This window comes from Falco peregrinus, chromosome 6 (assembly GCF_023634155.1).
Source record: "Falco peregrinus isolate bFalPer1 chromosome 6, bFalPer1.pri, whole genome shotgun sequence".
Lineage (NCBI taxonomy): Eukaryota > Metazoa > Chordata > Aves > Falconiformes > Falconidae > Falco > Falco peregrinus.
The window spans coordinates 65306634-65323382 of record NC_073726.1 but is presented as its reverse complement, the minus strand read 5'-3'; the positions used below and the strand labels follow the sequence as shown (position 1 = coordinate 65323382).

At 42.7% G+C, this 16749-nt stretch overlaps 1 protein-coding gene across 1 annotated transcript in view; it reads right to left on the bottom strand.

Annotated features, from left to right (window-relative positions):
- The window catches only part of TMEM178B (transmembrane protein 178B), a 236826-nt gene that overhangs the window by 156413 nt on the left and 63664 nt on the right, over positions 1-16749 (bottom strand). Inside the window, exon 2 of the mRNA XM_055808915.1 lies at positions 13498-13611. Within this exon, the coding sequence (XP_055664890.1) occupies positions 13498-13611 (114 nt within the window). The remainder of the gene's footprint in view (positions 1-13497; positions 13612-16749) is intronic.

The following is a 16749-nucleotide window of genomic DNA, read 5'->3' as shown; positions in this document are numbered from 1 at the left end:
GCCAAGAGCTCGACACACAGACTGAGAAGTAAATTTCAAAAAGTAATGAGTGAGTGATGGCAAACTCATGTCAGTCTCATTCACTATCAAGACTTTGCTGCAAAAGGAAAGTGACAGAGGCAACAGTTTCTAGTTATTGTCTCAGCAGTGCCAGCGATGTCAGGAATTTGTTTGAGTTCCTCATGAATCTAATGCATCCACATTGATGCATAACAAACAGAGGAGAGAGGTTTTCTTTTTTCACAGAAGAGCATCTAGGCATTGCATTTTTATTTCCTCCAGCAGCTTTTCCATTAGACTGTTTTCCTCTTTTAGCTTCTCCCCAGGTGCTTACACACATCATCTTGGCTTCCTTATTCATATTCTTAAAGGTACCACTAAAAGCTGATCCAATTGCATCCTCAGAATAAAAACCAAAAAGCCACACACCAAACTGTCCCAGTCATACAAAGTTACTCCCTTCACTTACCACTCTCCAAGGCTGTATGAGTCCTGCTCCTACACCTGGGAATATCTTCTCTACTCATGCCTACAATATAGGAATAAAAAGGCTTGGAAAGCAGCAATGTTCCTCCAGCTGCCAGCCATGCCACTAAGCAGTCACCAACCAGATGTCTTTCCCTTTTTATCACTGCTAAAATGAAGACAGCTGTCAAAGCAGGTGGCTGTCTGCCCCAAACTAGTTCCCCTCACAAGCCCACCAACATGAGATTGCTGTGTGGGTCAGAGCCCTCTGCAGATAATTTGGGGCCACATCAACATCCTACCTATGTCCTCTTTGACTGAAGCTCCTTCTGCCAACTTCACAGCCATGTTTGCAATTATTAAAGGTCATAACTACCTGTGGATTAGCTCTCCCTGGTCCCCCACTCAGGTGGGACCCTTTCAGCTAACGCATCTCTTCTGAGGGCTACACCACCAGGTTTAGGGGCCTCCCAGACCCTACTACAGGGTCTTAGCCCCCGCAACAGTATCTACTGTGCCTTCTCTAAGTTGTGGTTTGGGGTTTTTTTTGTAGGTGGTTTTGTTGGGGTTTTTTTTTGGTTTTGTTGGGTTGGTTTTTTTTTTTTTACAGCAACAGATCAACTCTCCTGCTCTGTCAGAAAAGGACAGCAAAACACTTATCATGAATCCAATAAACTGATGACAAATGGCCTCTCTCGTCTGGCTAGTAAAATACTGAGTCTCCCCCAACAGTGATAAAATAAGAATATCCTTAAATTACACTTGGTGTCATGTGACTGCCATAAAATGGAGATTCATTTACTTCTGGAACTCTGCTCTTTCGCATAGGGGAAGCTTTCTCATAGAAAGCCAAGGCCAGAACCATTAATCAGAGAATCCTACAAACTAACAGCCAAAGAGATACATCGACTGATCTAATCCATCTATGCATCACACAGATTTTCAAAATGCTGCTGCCTGTGCTACCTTTGGTCTGTCAAAAAGTTTCACCTAGCACAGTGGTCAATTCAGCTCTTCAGAGAATGACTGATTCCTCCTGGAAAACTTTGGGAAGACTACTCTGAAAAGCTAATTCTATTGCCCCATCAAGTAGTTTTTGCATTTCTCTGCCCTGTTCTGTTACAAAAAGCTTTTGCATGAATTGTTGTCTTCTTGGAAAAAAAAAAAGTCTCAACTCTTTCCATACAAAAAATCTGGGTCTCCCTGGAAGTGTTGTCACCACAGACTTTTCCACTTCATCAGCTGAAGTCAGTACAGAGGGCTAGTACTCCAGTGAAGAGTTAAGTGTCAGAGCCAAGGCTTGTTTACTGAATAGAAATCCTGCTTTCATGCAAAGCCTGAACAGCAATAAAATACATCAGAGATAGTCAATACATAGGTCCCGATATGCTGAGTTCTGGGAGGGATGAAGGCACTACTGAAACAAGACAAAGGCCAACATGAGTTTATGTTGGAATAAATCACAGGTAGCTCTAATATACCCTGGCAATGGGTGCTTCACAGCTAGTAATCAGGGTGCAGGACTATACCTGTCCAGTTAATCAGTTCCTCAACCAAGCCCTTAGGGGATGAGGTACAGAGCCAGCTGTGGCCATTCCGCTGGCCAAGGAGAATTTGCTATACAGGACAGGTTCTCTCAGGCCATATCAGGAAGGCTATTTGGAAATTATTTGTCTACAGTTTTCTATTCAGTGTGCATTTCTTCCAGATTATTTTATGGCTCTGTGAAAGGACTGATCATTATTTGTCAAAATTTACTCATTTGATTACTTTTGAAATAAAATGACAGCTAAGATTACTTGCAGGTAAAACTCCGAGTAGCAGGATGTTATTCTTGCTGTGTTTATAGGTTGTCATGACAATCAGGACACTGGTTTAGGGTCCAATTCATATGTGGCAGAAAACCCATGACACCTACGCTTATTCTAATGGAGATAATTTTTGAAATTATTATTTATTCTAGTTGTTTACTCTCAGATATTTCCAAGGACCCAGTTTTCAGCAGATGCTGAGGAATCACCACTTCGTACACCTTAATTCACTACCAACCTTTGAAGGTTGGTTTGGAACCATTTCTAAGACAAAATCACCACTAACATATGCAATGGATTCTGGGTTTGGACAGTAAGTCTTCACTTGAAAATTATTATTTTTATACATATATATATATTTAGAAAAACAATTATCCTTGATATAGGGGTTTGCAACAGTCTTTTCTAGGAGATATGCTGCATAATCTCTGGCACTATAGGCGGCATCATTGTGAAGCACTTAGAGCAGTAGGAGTCCAAAGACCCAAGTTCTGTTTCTGGCTCTCCCACTAACTCTCTGCATGACATTTAGCAGATAATTAACTTCTCTGTAATTCTTTCTGGATGTGAAATGGGCGTACTGGGGTTGCGTTCTTCCTGTGGCACCCTGTTTAAGGCAGAAGAATACCAAGTGAAAACCATTGCCCAAGTGTTTCAAGATGCTAGGATGGAAGGTGCACTACATACTGTCACCAGCAGCATTAATAAAAGCATAATTGTGGGATCTCTTCATTTTCATTGAAATATCAAAAAGGGTAAAAATCTCAAGGAGCACTTTTTCTGAAATCTATTGAGTATTTTTGCACCCAGATGCTGATTTTGCATTATTTTGATCTCCAAATATCTATTCTTGTTTCAGTAGAATTATTATTCTGGTATAAATATAAGCAGAACCAAACACTTGCAGCCTATTATTCCATTCTGATTAGTACCTATGTGTATATGGATTCATGCCACTACTGACTTCCACCAGATACTGGAAAAAAAGATTAAGCCTTGCCTTGGCAGTTTAACACTCTTCTTCCCACAGCACATAATCAGGCATGAGAGTGAGTTATAAGGAATGGCATTACATCATGTTCAAATATGCGATTATATCACGCTGCAGAATGGATTCTACAAGGAAGACTGATTTACCATGTGCCTGTGATGATGAGTGAAGAGTAGCTAGTACCAAGCTAATACATTGCTAAATACTCTATCAGATAAAACCAGTAATTCAGCGACCTCCATGTCCCCTCCCATGAAATTTTAATAAACCCAATCTTATGGGAGGGAAAAAAAAAAAAAAAGACAGGGACTCTACTGAATTATTTACAGCCTGAGTTGTGTATTGCAAAGAAGCCCCTCTTAGGTCAGTAAGTGATATTCTTCCATCGATTTCCTTCACTCAGAATATTTAAGTGAGAATTAAGTTTTGGGGGAAAAAAAACCCAAAGAAACAGGGATGCAAAGGGCAAGCCAGAAAAGACAAAGCTGATGGAGGCAGAGATATGAAAGAGTTTGTATTTATGAAAGAGCCATTGATCAATTGCACACACTAGCAGCAGATAGAGTCAAATTAGCTGTCATAATTCCAGTGATGCAGAGGGACACGCAGACTCAAGCTCCATTAAATATAACCTACATCCAGAGCAGCCAGATGAGATTTGCGAGACTGAACTCTGAAGTCCCACAGGAGATACCTGTTGTTGATTTATATTCCTGATTTCCTATTCCCTCACCAACTGTGCAATCAGTTCCTGAAGGTGGGCAGGGAATAATTGAACAGCTAAACTGTGATTCACCCAGCCAATTAAGGAGTCTTGGGATGGGCCCTAAGACAAATCCTTTGGGCTGATACAGTCTTCCTGTTCCAGAACTACATTCAGCTCTGATGTGGCCAAAATAATCATGGCCCAGTTAACAGTATAAGAATCTGAGGATGTAAAGCTGCATTATAGTTTTTGAACATTAATATTGACACATTCTAGACCTTTTCAAAGTAGCAAGTAGGAAGATGTACATGAAGATCAGCAGGACCAGAAGATATGGGCTCTGAATGTAGATGCTGTGAGGACACATGAACAGGATTCTGTAATTCAATGTACAAAGAACATCACTGCAAAACAGTAATTAAAATGGCAACTATTCCCTAGTAGCTATCAACATATTAAAATCACCTACATGTTTCAGCCTGCAGCTTGTGTCAGGGTCAAAGTCAGGTTGTTTGATTCAAAGTTCGTTGGCATCTATCTCATGCTGGCTGTTGTGATGTTCCTTTGTGGATGGTGCATGGCTTTGTGAACAAATAACAATAACCTAATTTCCAAGATGTTCCACTTAAGTCTTTCTTCTTGCACTGAAGCAAGGAAGCACTTCTCATAACATACTGTGTGTGGCATGTGGCATGCAATCACCTTGAAATATTTAACTGGCTGGCTTTCATCTTGCCAACAGTGTGGGGTGGGGCATCAGACGGGGGTATAAATAAACCGGGATATAAATCATAAACCAGGCATTAAATTGGTATATAAATCAAAAATTACAGAAGTCAGATGGAAGAGACCCATTAGATCATCCTGTTTGTTCTTTCCTGTGTTCTCACCCTAGGAATGCACAAGGCATCATTCTTGATTAGCCAAGAGACATAGAAAAACGCCCATCTCTCCCGCTCTGTCTCTAAGGGAAGGGAAACAGAGCTCTGCATGCATATTAATAAAGCTATATTTTGACTGGCTGAATGACTGCAAATTATTAGCAATGGTATGTTTTACCTGTCAGCATCTCCACACTGCAACAGGCAAAATGTCTATAATGCTCCTTTGCAATCACTAGTAAGGGTGTAGGGGGTTTGCTCTTAATTTTTCTGCACTCAGAACAGCTCTATATATGCCCTAAGACTCTTTTCAGTGATGAAGATAAAAACATGTCTTCTTTTTTCCAATATAACAGTGGGAGACAACTCTTAAATGTAAAAACATTGCCTAAGCCAAGGTGAATCCAAGTGCTTGCGCTTACAAATATAAAATAAACCACAATATACTGAAATATTTTGAAGCCTCCCGAGTCAAGCATGCTAAAGTTAAGAAATACAAGAATGTGACCCTCGGTGTGAAAGATGAGAATACATGCAGTTGGAGCTGAGATCAAGGCAGCTGACATACAGCTCCTCCTCCCTCTTACACAAGTACTTTTGTCTACACTTAACACCAAGTTCTTTTGGGGTAATTAGTCTAAGAAATCTCTTTAGAAGTGGTCCCTAGCCATGTTTTCCTCATTTACTCTGACCCAGTGTGAGCTGGATGACCATATGAAGTCTGATTTACAGGGTTCAGAGCACTTACCATTGCTCTGAAAGTCAATGGGAGCTTTGCTCTGAACATACAAAAGGCTATTTAATGCTAATTACTGTAAAACCCAAGTAAAACCCAAGTCTTCATCTTCTCCGACTGGACATCCAAACCCCACCCAAACCAGTTAACTTTGATTGCCAGGCCTAAAATGGAAATTGTAGCCCACCTCAAAAGGTTATTAGATATTAATATATTTATCTTTAACATGCCATGATTTAGTACAATATTTAGAAATGTGGCAAAGCTCATCAAGCGGTTAACTATCTTTGGACCAGGAGTTGTATATTCTCCAATAAAAAGACTGGCAACCATACATTAAACAATGAAAAAGAAACCAAACATTGAAGACATTGAATGGAAACAGAATATCCCAAATGTATGGAACATGGCAGGGGTCCTGTGGAAAACTCAGTATGTGATTACAGTAATTAAAGACTTGATAATTAATGTGCTCAGAGGAGATAAATTAAGGCCAAGCATGCAGCTTGAACTGTGTTATCTCCTAACTTTACATGCTTGTATTTGCAACCTTTAAAAGTGCTCATCTGATTTTAAGTCCTTAACTTTAAAAGAAACAACAAACTGCAAAAGCAGGAATTCTAGCATGAGGTTTCTTACTGATTCAGAAGAGTGGAGAGTGATTTGTCAGCAGAACGAGACTCTCCTGATTCACCTCTGGGCCCCTTGTTAGATGAGCTGGGGGAGGGAAGAGCCTGCAGGCTGAGGGAGCTGGATGAGACCTCCCCTCTGCCAGTGTTTCACAGGTGTGTTAGCAGTAGATGTACAGTAAGACTCCTGACTCAGTGCAATTTGAACAGGGCTTTGGAAGGGATTCTTCCCTGTTCATTCCTTGTCCCCCTCCAACACACACAGAGAGCTTGGCCATTTTTGCACCTGCCCTTCCAAATTATTCCAGTCCACCACTCCAGCCCTTATCCTAGTCTCAGTATTCAGTAACACCTTGTATTACCTCTCCCAACTCACCAGTATAGTTTCACCCCTTTTCTTGCCCTCATTTCCTCCCTTGGCCATGTTTTCTACTCAAACACCCCTGTCAGCTCAGGACTGGGAAGTCTACCATCCTCCTCCCTTATTCCTTCCCTGCTCTTGTGTCCCTAAAAAGCAAAAGTAGTATGGGAAATAAGTAGTAATGTGGAGTTGGGAGAGCTATTTAGTGTAGGTATTAAGGTCACAGCCATATTAACAGATCCTAAGATGAAGCCTAGCAGAAGGCAATAAAATCCCTTACAGATTTCAAAATGGGTCTTAGATTTTGATGCCAAAAAAACATTTTTTATATCTTAGCTTGAAGTAACAGGATATGAAGAAACCCTACAGCAGAGTGAGAGCGGGAAATGACAAGGTCTGTCACTACCACCTGGTCATTAGCTATGGGAACAATGAATATGATGGAGATCCAACAACATCAGACCTCCAGGCATGTGAGCACCTGCTGCCTGACTAACCTCCAGGATGGATGCCCTGTCTTCTTTAATAACCAATGCATTAAGGAATGACATCATATTGTCAGCCAAATGGCACTGACCAGTGGGACAGTGTCATACTTCAGGGTATACCTCCATCTGGGGGTCAAAGTAACTAATTAAAAATGAAACAGCATTTCCTTGTAGAGAAAGATAGGAACGGAATAAGACCCAAGGGAGTATGGGAAAGAGAGTGGAAGAAAGGAGCAAGAAAAGTGGGATGCTGCGTATTTATTTCAAACACCACTTTCAGTAGTACCCAAGAAGGAAAAAAAAACAAAAACACAAAAGCAAAAATTCTCTTGGGTCAGCACTTAATACAGATACAACAATGAAATATTTATTGTTGCTTATAAAAGCAGGCAGGGTCAAGCCCATGAGCCTACTGGTGTTACTAATGCATTGTTAAGCTGTCAACTGAGCTTCTGTGCAAATCTCAACATCTTGTTCCATGGAATGAGGAAGGCTTAGGAAGCCTGTAGAAATTACTAGTACAGACATTACAGTGTTTTTCAAAGTGTTAATTGGTGCCTCTGTTATCAATACCATAACTGACCTCCACAAAAGGAGATTATTCCAGGTCCCTCCCCCAGTAGTTTTACTGGTTATAAGGAAGTATTTCAGTGCTTTGTAGACCCTAAGCAAGAAAGCCTTAATCTCCTGCAAGGGTTGGACCATTAAGGCTGATAAAATCCATTCAGCTTTCAGCATAGATGCTATATGAATTAAAATATTATCATGCTCCACATCCTCTAGAAATCCTTAATTTCCTCCAATGCTTGCTCCTCTCAGAATGTGCCAGGCTATTACTTTTGAATTTAGAATTCATTTTTTATGCAAATGGCTTTCATACCACCACAAACACAGGATTATTGCAGTTTTCAACAGCGCAGATGAATGTTACTGTTCCAATTAACACAAGGCATTATGGTTCCTCTTCTCCTGACGGTGCAGCTCCCCATGACAATGCTTTAATTTCAGAGCCCATATCCTATGGTCCCGCAGTAGAAGTGGGGAGGTAGAAGACAGGCAAAGGAGGTCCCACAGTGCCAGACAAGCAGCATTTCCAAAAAAACCTCAGGAAATTCTAACCATTTCTCAGGAAGCATCATCTACCTATTTGTGAACTTGTTCTCTCTGAAGCAGCTGGGTGACACAATTTCTAAGCTATGCAGGAAGAGATCAGTTTCCATAGCAATTCCAGCCACTTTCTGCCCAAATACAGCACACTGTGTTCCTAGACACAAAACATGGCTGCTGTGGAAGACAGGCCTAGGTGGCAATGGCAAGCTGGAGGAGAAAACCAGAAATACCCTCTTTTGTGACTGCATTTAATCCAAAGTACAAATACAGGTTTTTGATGTATAGGGAGGAAGGAAAAATAACAGACTTAAAGACCCAGCTATCTACCTCACATGACAGGCTCTGCGAGTCAGCAAAAAAAAAAGCTTTTGGAGAGAAGGAAAACTTTTTCATCTCTCTCCTGATATGGAGACTTTCACACAATATAATGCAAGCTACTGGGAGCTCTGCTATACGAATGCTCTGAGTGACGTGCAGCACGTGTCTTATTTCAGCTACCAAGGCAGGAAAAAGGGAAGAGTCAGATGTTTGACTTGTTCTCTGAGAGAAAGAGTAATTTCACTCTCCAAGAACACATGCCAGCAACTTGGCAGTTTGCAATGCTTTGAAGCCACAATACTTTCTTCAGCTGTCTTGGGGAGAAGATGGACCTGGAAAAGCCCCCTTTTTTCCTTCCCTTGCCAAGACCACAGTGAGGAAGACTGCAGAGTGATGCAGAAGCATCAGCCCTGTGAGGCTCCAGGCAGGTCTAAGCCTACAGCAGACTAACCCCGGTCCTGTAGTACCTACATCATTGTTATTGTTGAAACTGCTCAAGGAATGGATACACAAAGTCATCCCATGGCAAATACAAGTACGTTCAAAGGTAAAAATCAGCAAGGAAGCATAAGGTCTAAACAAAAGAAGATAGAGGCAAAAATAACACATCATCATGCCAGACTGGCTCTAAGAAAGCATGAAAACAATCCCTCTCCTTATTTGCATCTTCCTCCCTTTTCTGTACTATTTGATTTCCTCAAAACAAGTTTCTAATCCTAAAACTCTCCCACCAAGACAATGAAATGTAGGTAGCTGGCTTAAGCATACTTAGAAATTCCTCTCTGCACTTAACTCCTGTGCTGTGGTTACCCTTTTGCACAAAATAGTTGTTTCTTAAAGACTGCAGCAGAAGAACAATTTAGAACCTGGGTTGTCTATAGCCTATTGAGTGGGAACAACAAAACAAGACTAAAACACCCACCAACCAGGAATTACCTTCCTACCATCCTTCTGATGGTATAAAACAGTATCAACCCAACAGGCATCCGTCTTGCTCCAAGGAGCAAGCCAGTGGACCAAATAGTCCCTGGACTTTGAGTCTCTTCCCCAAAGCTGCTGTGAGTGGTAACAGCACTGTTGATTCCTGGAAGACACCAAACTGAATAGAGCACATGCCCTCACTGCCTTGGTGGTAGTTTTCAAAGCAAATGCAGCCTTTCACCTTCTTTGCCATAACATACCAGATAATTGTTTCCTGAAGTTTTAGAGGCAAGAAAAAAAATAGCATCAAGATAGTCTCTTTTTTATGGTTAACTTTCTTAAAGTACAAGCATCTAGTTAAAGTGCTTATTCCATCACTTGAAAATGCCTCTCACCTCTCCCAATGCTTGTACCATACTCTACAGCTCAAACCCCTGCCATGATCACTTTCCCCATGTTTTGTGAACACAAATCTGTAGTATACTGAAATTGAACCAATGGGAGAATAGCATAAAACACATGGAACTGAATGTGTGAATAAATACAGAACTGTTCAGATTTTCTTGGATTTTTATTCAAATGAGATATACCTTCATTTTTAAAAGCATCAGTGATGCTGCTGGAGTTTTTCAGAAACCAGAACTATGGATCAAGTTTCTGTGCACAACATGGGGCCAAAATGTGACAGGATAAATGCCTAACAGTGACTCAACCACATCATTACACTGGCATCTTCCACAAAGAGACACTTAGTCATGCTCACAGTTGTTGGACACAGCTTTCCTTCCCTTCTCCCGTCCCCTCATATAGATCATATAGAAACTAATTTTATTTAATTAGATGAACATTTATCCCCTGACAGACAAGAGCTGGCAATACTACAATCATCCTTCCCTCCACCCCTGTTTAACCAGAGATAGTTGAGAGGAAGTGATTGCAGGGAAGTGAAGACCTATTTCACCAGCTCCTGTTGCCATCAGCAATCAATTTGGAGCAAAGACTCCATCTTGAAAATGTCAACCAGAATGAAAAAACATAAAATAAGAAGTGATGCAGTCAGCTCCAACCATTCCTCCAGGTCCAGCTGCTCCCCTGGTCTCTTCTAGCATAACCGACAGCACAGCTAGAAGAATATCTGCTTTCTGTGCTGACTGGTGCCATGGGGTCCTCAGCCTCAAATTAAATACCATTCACCCACTCCTACAACTCAAGAGAAACTGCTGGAGCATCAGTCCTGCCCAGCAGTCTGAAAAAGCAGTCTTCTGGGCATGGCTAGAGCCCTCTTCCTCCTCTGATTCCCCACCCACTGAACAGGCAAAGCAACAGATTTCCTTCCCAGGCACCACAGCTTGCTACCCATGAACCAGGGAAGGAAAATAACCACTACTGAAATACAAATATGGCAAAGGACAGCAGTGGCATCAGCCTGGAAGAAGCATTTTCTTTAGGAGGGTGACCAGACACTCTGGTTTCACCTTTCCAGTTTCTCTGAAATTCTCCAGGATGCCATTTTGCTCCAGTGTTTCATCAGGAAATACTTTTTTCCCGTCTCATGCTACAGATCTGAGAAACAACCCGTGGCAAAAGCAGGAAGAGCAACAGGCCTGAGCCCTGCTCCTTTTGGTGCTTGTCACAACGCTCAGCAAAAGTGAAATTCTGAATAGAAAACTGTTCAGAGAAAAATATTTGCCAGGTTGACTTGGGAACACTCAGGATGAGCAGTGGAAAGCTGAAGTGACTGTGCCCTGGATTAAGCAGGTACAGATCTATGTCAGCTGCTAAGGTAGTGACTGAAGTCACAGGGACTTTCTCTGAAGGCATTCTCTGAAGGTACTTAGAGTCTTATCCCATTTTATGTCTACTCCATTGCAAAGGGAGAACATCCTTCTCAACCAAAACACAATTTGAAAAGATTGGGACTACCCTTGCCTTTTAAAGCAGATGTTCTGGAGAAGACCAGCAAGGTTGCTGTTCCTACGTAGCTCATACAGGTTCAGTTCACTCTTAGATGCGGTGACCTCCAGATCCTCTGGTGGCTAGCCCCACTGCACTCACCATTGCACTTAACTACTCTGGAGAAGAGAGAGCTTCAGCAAAGTACTTCTCTCCTTCCCTGTCTTCAGATAGGGAGATTCAAACGTCAGTTCTATCCACATCTACCTACTTACCTGAATTATGAACTAGTAAGAAAATCTGGATCAGAAATACATATGCACACCCACACACTCTGTGTACCCTCCCCAGGGAGGGAACAAGGAGCCTCACCCTGAAAGTGCCTCAAACAAATCAGATATGTAAATATGTGAGCACAGTGTAGCCACTTTGGAGACTGACAAATGGCCTACTGAATGCTCCTGTCAGCTACCAAAACACCAGGCTCAGGAACTTGCTGATCCCACAAAGGAATGCACACAAAGTGTCTTACATGAGCCAGGTATATCAATAATTATATTTAAGGGGTGGTGGGATGTGTGGGGGGGTGGATACAAACACAGCTTTAGAATAACCCTTTACTTGAGCCGTTGCTGACATAAAGATGAACTTCTTTAAGACAATAATTCCTACATTAAACAGTGAGATTCCCAGTGGATGACTGCAGAAAAGTCATTGTGGCTCACAACAGTGGCAAAAGCATACCTACACAAAAAAAAATAATCCCATAAACCAAAGACCCTTTCTACTGCCCTTATGAACACTAATACAGAAGATGTCTTGGGTGGGAGTGCATTTCTTTCTGCCCACAGATGAACAATGGTAACATAAAACTGACGCCAGCAGAGACAACAGGTAGTAGTAGAAAACCTGAAGTGAACGCAACCACCTGATTTTCTGATTTCAGGAAAAGAGCATAGCACAGTATTTTGCAAGATCAGCCTCTTACAGCCTTCTGAGAAGCACGAGTTCAATGTTCCTTTTCTTTGTCATGTCACAATAAAAAGATGTATTTATCCATACAGACGCATTCCCCAAAAAATTAGAGGAGTTTAGGAAGACCCTCTAGAACTTTCTTAATTGCTTTACCAGATTTGACCAGGCAGGCCTACATGAACCAACGAGTCTCAAACCAGGCCTGACCTTACCAAAGCACGAAGTCAACAATATCATTACACCTTCTCCCCAGAGTTTAAAAGGACCCTCCCAAAGCAACAGCCACATAGTGCAGGAGTGAATCAATCTGAAAGCCCTGGGAACGCCAAAGGTCTTACATATTTCTCAAACTGACCCAGTCCGGACAGTAGCTACTCACTACCACCTTTCAAGATTTTCAGTCTGAATCAGCATCCCTCAACCCTGCCATCTTCAAGGAGCTGTTAACTGCTTCTACTGAGACAGAAGAGCTCAGGACATTAATCAGTCCCCATGACTATGTAGTAACAAGGGCGAGTTGCAATGGCATCCTTCCTCACAAAATTCTACCTCTTCCATTTTATCAGTGAAAACTCCTTTCCATCTCAAAGATAAGAAGGAGAAAAGCTTTAAGGCCAGCCAATACATCCCAAGGCAATTCCATTCCTGTCAGATCTTGTTGCTTCAGCAAGTGTTACAAGTTGGTGACCACTGGCTACAATTATCACTGAGGACTAAGCTCCTTCTCTGTGCCTTAAAGGGTGCAGCATTTCTCTTTCTAGATCTTCAAAGGAATAATGCCACACTCACTCAGGAGCTGCTGGCAGCAGGACATAGTCTACAATAAAAGACAGCAATGAATTCTCCTGGAAGCAGCATACTCAGCAGCAGCATGAACTGCATAAGAATACTTTCATGTACAGAGCATTCCACTGAATTAAAAAATAGGGCATTGATTTTGTTATTCATTTTTGTATTTAACTCAATATTAATCTCTGCATACAAATGCCTCTTCCCCATCACCACTTTCTCATGCCTCAGCAGAATTTCTAGTCAGCAGCAGAAACAGATGTAGGTCCTAAGAACAAATCGATCAGCCTGCTACAAAGACAAACTATGTGAGAAGAGGGCTCTGAGTGGGTTGTCAGTCAAAGCCTCTGTTCTCATTTATCAGTGAGTACCTCCCTTAATCCACACATGAGGAGAACAGAGAAGAAAGCCAGCAACACTTACGCAAGGCATGCCACTCGTCCTGGCGGATTGTCTTGGTGATGTTGTAGGTAAGGTTCTTGGGAATGGTCGCTGAGGAGTAGTGGTACTTGATGTACGTGCACCGCTCAATTGCTCCTGGGAAGGGCAACATGCAAAAGAGAGAGTGCTGTTAAATGAATGCAACATCCTCCCAACTGTAGACCAGATGGTCTTGACAACCACAGTCAAAGGATAGGAGTAAAGCAATCCCTACCATCAGTCCACTGTGACAATGCTGTCTTTGGCCCATGACAAGCACAGGCTACCCATAGGATAAGCTCACATCCAAACTTAGGATACACAACAGGCCCCACAGTAGCTGCTAGAGTGCCTGCTTTCAGCATCAGATAAATATGCGGCAAATGGCCTCTTCATTCATTACTTTTCTCTGAACCAGGAGCTAGTAGCAGACATACCAATATTTACTTTGTAGAAATTGTAAATTCATGTCTTAGCTTATTGTGCAGTAATGCGTCTCAGTGCCCGTACTCCAGGAGATACACAAAGCAAATATCTTTGAGCTTTCCTTCAGTAATAAAAAACAGCACAGGAAAAATTATATATGTAGATAATGTACAAGTTTTCCCCTTCCACCCCACATCCAAGAAGCCAGACAAACATAAGGATATGTGACAGGCTATGGTATATCTCTTGAAGGTAACCAAACACTTTCATAGCAGGCTCAGAAACGAAATTTATTGGCACCTCTGAACAATGAGCCTCAGATGGTAACACAAATGGCTGAATTGGGCAATTTTTTCCCCCTGTAGTCAGGAATTCATCTGTGTTCCACAGAAAAAAGCACCATGTGCTGCTTCTGTTTGTCTTCTGGTCACATTATTACATTCTCCTTTTACAGCCACTTTCCTTCCTCTACAATAATGACACCTCCAGGCCCTGATCTCCTGGCACCTTCTCTACATAGTTAGCGCCCTTGGAGAAATGGGTCTGGCATAGCCTGATGCTTTCTATGAATTATAGCCTAGCCAAATTTCACATCTGATCAGAAATGTGTGATAGTGCAACCGTTCTCACATTCATGAAAAACGGTAAGGTTTCCTACACACCTTTTGCCAGCATCCTCAAGTAAAACTGGTTTTATTAGACATTCTCTCCAAGCAGTCAGATTCAAAGCTCAGGAAAGTAATTTTTCCATTAATATTATGATATTTTGAATCAGGCCTTTAATAACTAAATAGATATCCTTAATGTGGTTGGCCACACTGTTTACTACTAGCTGCCACTGATCAGAGAAGCAGCTATGCTGGAAATGCTTTTATGTATTAAAAATACATTAAGATAGGCACTCAATAGGATAAATTAAATGAAGCAATGAATTATACAAACAAGAACAAACCCTATACACCAAGATGCAGGTAGAGAACACATACTGTTAGCCTGAACTGAAAAAGCAGAGCTATTAGCCTTATATTGACAACTCCAAGGAGTTAAATATGCCGCTAGAAATAGAAGTTCCTATCTCAGATTGTAAAATATTACTTGGCATGAACTCAGATCATACACCATAAATTCACAGCATAAATAAGAAAGTCCATGAAAGAAAATTTTTAGTTACATTGCAGTAAACTACCATCTTCCAAAGTTAGTGCAATACAAACATTTGAGGTCTTCATTGTTTGCTCCTCTCAAGCATTCTTCACATTCTGCCTTTGACAGCAATTATATTAGACAAAGCCAAATATTACAGGGGAAAAAGGCAAAATATTTACATATGTATCCGCCTGCCCTAACAGCGTGATGGGCTTCTGTGTGAGTCTGCACCATCTGGGCACCAAATGTATGCCCAGAATTAAAGTTTCAAACCAAGAATAGTATTTTAAAAATAAAACAACTAGTGTGCAAAAAATCTTTTAAAAAAGCCCCAAATCACAAACTTGCATTCCTATACATTTTCCTATCTGCTTTTGTTTAGCTGCTTTCATGGATCAGAAGCATTGGCAAGAAAGTGGAAAATGTTTATTTGTCAGACCAGGGCAGGCAAACAGGGCACAGAGCATTGGCAAGAGCATGGCATGGTCGTTTGCACAGCAGTTCACAGGGAAGGGCTCTAAAGCCCTGCCAGCTCAGCCAGGGAGCAATGGTATCCACCTGTCAGAAAGCCCCGGCCTCTCCCAGCTCTGCACCCACCACGACTGACACGGTTCCCCCGGCAGAGCCCCGGTGGGAACACGCAGCCACCCCGGTGCTGGGCTGCCGGCCGTGCCCCGCTGCCATGGCTGTACCAGCCGGCAGCAGGGAGATCCTGTGGGAGCTGTGCCGGGGAGAGGAGCTCCTGCGCTCAGTGACGGAGCTCCAGGAGGAGGTGAGCAGGCTGAGGAGCATCAGGGAGCGTGAGAGACAGACAGACTGCTGGAACCGCACCCTGCCTTCCCTGGGACCAGACCCACAGGCAGACGGGCCGCAGGACACGGAGGATTCCCCATCCTCTCTCCGCCCGGCCAAACACCGCGACTTAAGGGATGGGGGCAATGGCGACAGGCTCCTGCCCGGTGCAGCAGGTGCGTCTCCTCCGTGACCACCCCACCTGCCCAGCTGCCCGTGCACAGAAGCTACGAGGCTCTGCAAGTGGAACTGAACAGTAATGAGGATGATGGCTCATCTAGCATCGAGGTTTCGCCAAGGTTAACTCTGCCTGTGCCCTGCATCCAAACTGCTTCCATAAAGAAAAAGGACAGGTCAGTGCCATAGGAGACTCCAGACTCCCTTCGGAAGGGAACAGAAGGCCCAACGTTGCAGACCGAACCCACTTATGGGAGTCTGTGTCCCAAAAGATGTGCTAGTGCGGAGAAGACGACTGTCGTGGCTGAACAGAGGAGAGCGTTTTTTGGAACTCGGGAAAAAAAGGGAAGACAGGGATGGGGAGCAGAATGAAGCCCCCATAATCCACAGGGAAATGGTCAGCGACCTGCTACACCACTTAGACACACACAAGTCTATGGGGCCTGACAGAATCCACCCAAGGGTACTGAGGGAGCTGGGGGAAGTGCTCCCCGAGCCACTTTCAATCATTTATCAGCAGCCCTGGCTTACCGGGGAGCTCCCGGTTGACTGGATGTTTGCAAATGCACAAAGGGCAGGAAGGAGGATCCGGGGAAGTACTGTCAGCCTGACCTCGGTGCCGGGGAAGGTTATGGCGCAGATCATCTTGAGTGCCATCACACAGCACATACAGGACAACCAGGAGATCAGGCCCAGCCAGCATGAGTTTATGAA